The sequence below is a fragment of the Eulemur rufifrons genome, chromosome 9 (genome assembly GCF_041146395.1).
Source record: "Eulemur rufifrons isolate Redbay chromosome 9, OSU_ERuf_1, whole genome shotgun sequence".
Classification (NCBI taxonomy): domain Eukaryota; kingdom Metazoa; phylum Chordata; class Mammalia; order Primates; family Lemuridae; genus Eulemur; species Eulemur rufifrons.
Genome location: NC_090991.1, coordinates 13,989,312 through 13,995,645, shown reverse-complemented (window position 1 = coordinate 13,995,645; position 6,334 = coordinate 13,989,312). Strand labels below are relative to the sequence as shown.

Genomic DNA, 6,334 nt, shown 5'->3' with positions numbered 1-6,334 from the left:
GGGAAGACGACAAACTTAGTATCAGAAAGATGAGGTTTGAGGTGTCAGTGAAACATGCAAATAGAATGTTCATCAGGGAGCTGAACATCTAGGTCTATAGCTCAGGGGAGTGGTGTGGGTTGAAGAAACACGCTTGGGATTCACTGGCATATTTGGGGAAATGTATAAGGATAATACTCTGAGAAGCAGTAATATTCAAAGAATGATGGAACAGAAGCAGTTCCCTAAGGAGAGTGTGAAGTATTCCTAGGTAGGGGAGGAAAAAAAAATCACAAAGGTAAAGTGTCACTTGACCAGGAGAAGGGAGAGTTTCATGAAGTAGAAAGTGATCATTAGTGTTAGACATGATGTTATTGAATTCAGAGACATGAATTTAGAGTCATCATTGGCTTTGACAAGGCAGTTTCAATAGAAGCGGTGTTGTAGGAGCCAGTCTACCACTGTTCCTAAATTCTCACTTATTTGCCCTTTGACAATAGGCCACACATCATAGAGATATATTTCTTTGTTATCTTTAGATTTTAAGGAGCATTATATTCTTCATGAAGACAGTAGAGTCACAGAATGACAAAGAAGAACCTAACTGTCATCTCAGAGTTCCTCCTCCTGGGCCTGCCTATCCAGCCAGAGCACCAAAACCTGTTCTATGCCCTGTTCCTGGCCATGTATCTTACCACCGTCCTGGGGAACCTCCTCATCATTGTCCTCATTCATCTGGACTCCCATCTCCACATACCCATGTATTTGTTTCTTAGTAACTTGTCCTTCTCTGACCTCTGTTTTTCCTCTGTCACAATGCCCAAATTGCTCCAGAACATGCAGAGCCAAGTCCCTTCCATCCCCTATGCAAGCTGCCTGGCCCAGATGTATTTTTATTTGTTTTTTGGAGTTCTGGAGAGCTTCCTCCTTGTGGTTATGGCCCATGACCGCTATGTGGCCGTCTGTTTCCCTCTGCACTACACCACCATCATGAGCTACGAGGTTTGTCTGTCTCTGCTGGCGCTGTCCTGGGTGCTGACCACTGCCCATGCCATGTTGCACACCCTGCTCATGGCCAGGCTGTCCTTCTGTGCTGACAATGTGATTCCTCACTTTTTCTGTGACACATCTACTTTGTTGAAGCTGGCCTGCTCTGACACTTGGGTCAATAGGTTGGTGATATTTTTCATGGGAGGGCTCATTCTTGTCATCCCATTCATACTCATCATTATGTCCTATGCAAGAATTGTCTCCACCATCCTCAAGGTCCCTTCTGCTGGGGGCATCCAGAAGGCTTTCTCCACCTGTGGCTCCCACCTCTCGGTGGTGTCTCTCTTCTATGGGACAATTATGGGACATTTATGCTCATCCACAAATCATAATACTGTGAAGGAGACTGTCATGACTGTGATGTACACTGTGGTGACCCCCATGCTGAACCCCTTCATCTACAGCCTGAGGAACAGAGACATGAAGAGAGCCCTGGGAAGAGTCTTTAGCAAAAAGAAAATTTCTTTCTCACTAAAATGGTAATTGGGATTTTACCATTTTTTAATTTATAGATATGGTAATGTTTATAATGGAATGTCACTCTAAATTGGTGGCTTAAAATTTTTTTTAAAACCTTTTGCTTAAACAAAACCATATGTTAAAAGCTAATGTCAAAATGTGATGACAACAGCTGTGTTTGAAGTATAGTTGGGGGCAGGAAACCAGGGTAGTCAGAATGCTTCTTTCTCCGTTCCCAGGTGGACTTGCAGTCTGAAAATAAAATTTAATATCTTTGTGCCAACACCTATTATCCATATTAGTTTGGAATTATCTTCTTAAACAGCACTGTAATCATTGTTTTCATCCAATTCAAGAATCTTTAATGACACTCTCAAGTGAAGAAAGAAACCCCCAATATTTTCTGTCTTATGGAGCACATATAATCCTGAAGTTTTCTTCTTCCAATACCTTACTTTTTGCTGTTGTATAAAGGCATCTCTTATTTCTTCTCTGCATACATATCCTCACATCATTCTATTCTTTAATTTTTATGTAATTTTACAGACCTTAAACAGAACAACCTATCTTTAAAAGAGATATAGTAAATAGCAAACACTTATTGGGTAATTTTCTATATGTAAGGCACTGTTACAATCTATTCACACATGAACTCTATGAAGTTGGTCCTATTCTTATCCCAATTTTATGGACAAAGAGATAGAGAGGTTAATTTATCATGCAACATCACACAAGAAGTAAGTGGTATAGCTGAGATTTGAACCCAGGCAGTTTGACTTTGGAGCCCCAAATCCTCAGAACTGCACTCTACTACATCTTGAGACTACAGAGTCCTGTGTAGTTTAGTTCCAATCACTTGTCAGATTTCCTTCAGATCTTCTTCATATTTCTCATTGTGATCTTGAATTATAATTTTCATCAGATACAACCAAAAAGTGGAGAAAAGTTTATAAAACTGCATTTTCATGAAGCCAAGCACATAATGTAGATGATTGTAAAGTAGTCCAGATTTTAGAAAAATCAATTGCAGAAATGTGATCATAAATATTTTATTTTATTAATATGTGGACTATACCTTTATCATAACACAAACATGTAGTCTATTGGAGATGATATTTTAAATTCAATATTGAACAAATTCTAATTGGAAAATAGAAGTGTTTAATCATGAAGTATATTTTTGTAGTTTGTCCTTCCTTTGATTTGAGACAAAAATTTTCATCTTTTCTTCTTCACCCAGATGCCAGTATAAAGTCATTTGTTCATGGATGGTTTAATAGGGAATTCAGTCCATTAACTGAGAGTGACAGTTAGGCTTTTTTGTTTAATAATAGAAAAGAGTTGTTCACAAACACACACTTTGAACGTGGATCAAATCTTTGCATAAACTTCTATTTATTTATTTATTTAATTAATTGATTTATTTTTGAGACAGGGTCTCACTCTGTCACTCAGGCTGGAGTGCAGTGGCATGATCATAGCTCACTCCATACTTGAATTCCTGCCTTTGCCTATTTTTAAAATTGGGTTACTTGCTTCTTTGCTATTAAGTTGTTTGAGTTTCTTATATGTTTTGGATATTAACCCCTTATCAGATGCATGGTTTGCAAATATTTTTCCCCAATATGTGGGTTATCTCTTCACTTTGTTAATTTTTTATTTTCCTGTGTAGAAGCTTTGTAGTTTGATGGTATCACATTTGTCTATTTTTGCTTTTGTTTCCTGAGCTTTCATGGTCATATTAAAAAATTACTTGCCCTGACCAATGTTGTGGAGCTTTCCCCCTATATTTTATTCTAGTAGTTTTACAATTTTAGGTCTTATATTTAAGTCTTTAGTCTACTTTGAGTTAATTTTTGTGTTTGGTTAAGATAAGCATTTAATTTCATTCTTCTACATGTGGATATACAGTTTTCTCAGCCCCATTTATTCAATAGACTGTCTTTTCCTCGTTATGAGTTTTTGGCACCACTGTAAAAAATCAATTGACCATAAATGCATGGTTTATTTCTGGTATTTTTATCCTGTTCCATTGGTTTATGTGTCCATTTTTATGCCCAAACCATGCTGTTTTGATTACAATTGTTTTACACACATAATGGGTGGGTGTGGTGTGCACCGTCTGGGGCATGGACACGCCTGAAGCTCTGACTCGGATGGGGCAAGGGCAATATACGTAACCTAAACATTTGTACCCCTGTAATATGCTGAAATAAAAAAATTTAAAAAAAATTGTTTTATAATATATTTTAAAATAAGAATGCAAGGCCTCCAGCTATGTTATTTTTACTCAATATTGTTTTGGCCATTTGGGGTCTTTTGTAGTTCTATATGAATTTTAGAATTGTTTTTTCTATTTTTGTGAAAAATGACATTGGAATTTTGATAGGGATTGCATTGAATCTGTAGATATCTTTGGGTAGTATGGGAATTTTGATAATATTAATTCTTCCAATGCATAAACACAGCATATATTTCCATATTTGTATTTTCTCCAATTTGAATATGGATTTCAATTTTCTTTTTGCACCAAAATAAACTCATTTTAACTTGTTATAACATGTCTGAACAGGATCTAGTTTGAGGCACTAAGAAAACATCAGTTTGAAAAGAGCTTCTATCAGAGGAATATGAATTCTGCTAAAATTGAAGTAAAAACAAACTTCACATTTATGGTGAAGCTTGGGTGAATTAGATGAATACTGAAAGCATTGATGCTTTACAAAATGTTTACAGGGACAATGCCTCAAAGAAATCAGTAGTTTACAAATGGATAGCTCATTTTAAGGAGGGAAGAGATGATGTTGAAGATGAAGCAGGCCATTCACATTGATTTTAAGGAAAAAATTAATCTTGTTTGTGGCCTGAGTGAAGAGGACTGATGATTAACAGCAGACACAATATCCAGCAGCAATAGACAACTCAATTGGTATAGCTTACACAATTGTGACAGAAAAATTAAAGTTGAGCAAACTTTATTCCCTTGTTTTGGTCATGAGTTGTTCCATGTTGTTTTAAAAGTATTAACAATAATATTTAATAATAACATTATTAAATATAATATTGCTTTATTATATTATAAATCTGGATGTCTATTTTAGAACATAATAATTATAAGAACATAACCTAATGACACTGACCTGATGACAGTTTTGTTCTGATGCAGTCCTGTAGCTTAGGCATGAATATTTCAGGTTCAGATCATAGGTACTGGAAGTGAGGGCTCGAATTTCTCTCCCTCTTCTATTCCTCAGTGCTTAGTGTGGGGAACACCGATAGATGGAGACCCCTATACTGGATGTCAAGTCACTACTACTAAGGGGAAGGAATTTTTCTAACCCAAATTAGCTTTCTCAGGGAAGACTTCATGTCTTGGTTCCTCAAACTATAGATAAAGGGATTCAACATTGGGGTTACCACCGTGTACATCACTGATGCAACTGTGTCCTTCTCTGCTGAGCGGGTTGAGGGGTGGCTGAAATAAACACAAAAGGAAGTCCCAAAAAAGAGAGAGACCACAGAGAGATGAGAGCTGCAGGTGGAAAAGGCTTTTCGCTTCCCCTGAGCTGAGGGGATCTTCAGGATGGTTGAGAAAATGTACGTGTAAGAGATAATCAGGCACAGCACACAAACCAGGCCTGTGAGACCCCCAACGATGAAGATCACCAGCTCGTTGATGAATGGGTCTGAGCAGGAGAGACTCAGGAGGGGGTTGATGTCGCAGAAGAAGTGTGGGATCGCGTGGTCTGCACAGAAGGACAGGCTGTTCATCAGGAGTGTGTGTAGAAGCGAGTGGAGGGCATTCACAATCCAGGACGCAGACACGAGGAAGACACAGAGCCCAGGGCTCATGACCATGATGTAGTGGAGTGGGTGGCATATGGCCATGTAGCGGTCGTAGGCCATGACAGCCAAGAGGAACGCCTCCAGCATCACAAACAGCATGAAAAAATATAGCTGTAATAGACACCCTGAGTACGAGATGACCTGACTCTGGATCCATATGTTGGCTAGCATCTTAGGGACTGTAGTGGACACAAAGCAGGCATCTGCAAGAGAGAGATTGGCCAGGAAGAAGTACATGGGGGTGTGGAGTTGAGCATCCATGAGGACGGCTAGAATAATGAGGAGGTTGCCGGCCACAGTGACCAAGTACAGGGACAGGAAGAGTCCAAAGAGGACCTTCTGCTGCCCCAGCTGCTCAGAGAACCCCAGAAGGAAAAATTCTGCAATGTTGGTCAGATTTTTCCATCCCATTTTTCTGTAAGAAGAAAGTTGGGTTAATTGAAAGAAATTGGTAATCACTGGATTGTGAACTTTGAAAATCGTGCAGTATTCCAATGTCGATCTTCTAGGGTGAGGTTGAATCGTATGAAATCTCCAATATTTGATTATCTGGGACCTGTAAAAATGGCAATTTCATATGGTCCAACTGAATATTTGCAAATGCCTGTGCTTGGTGCTGTGGGAAACCACAGAATTGTTTGCAATCGAGAAATGGTTTTTAACTTTATCACATAACCATTAATCCAATACATATATTCTGGGGCTAGGCTGGAGTTGTTTGTTGGCCTTGCTCTTGTGGTATTCATGTAGAAGCTATGACAGTCACACAACCCAGGATTTCATAGATAAGCCTATTTCCCCAATACTTCAAAAAGCATGGCAACTGGAAAGGGGTTTTAGCATTGGTAAATCATGTTTATTGTGGGAATCATTATCACTGCTATTTACATGGTTGGTCTGGCCAGAAACCTGGGTAGACTCATTTTTCTTCCTCCCTACCTACATCCAAATACCACCAAATCTTGGCAATTTTACTTTCTTAATATAGCTAAAATTTACC

General features: G+C 38.5%; 2 protein-coding genes across 2 annotated transcripts; one reads left to right on the top strand and one right to left on the bottom strand.

Annotated features, from left to right (window-relative positions):
• The first annotated feature begins 564 nt into the window (after nt 1-564).
• On the top strand, nt 565-1,512 carry LOC138392337 (olfactory receptor 1468-like). The gene has a single exon (XM_069483107.1). The coding sequence runs from the start codon at nt 565-567 to the stop codon at nt 1,510-1,512; it is 948 nt and encodes a 315-aa protein (XP_069339208.1).
• Nucleotides 1,513-4,803: 3,291 nt separating this feature from the next.
• OR1G1 (olfactory receptor family 1 subfamily G member 1) lies at nt 4,804-5,745 on the bottom strand. The gene has a single exon (XM_069483476.1). It carries the CDS (start codon nt 5,743-5,745, stop codon nt 4,804-4,806), a length of 942 nt encoding a protein of 313 aa, XP_069339577.1.
• Nucleotides 5,746-6,334: the final 589 nt, after the last annotated feature.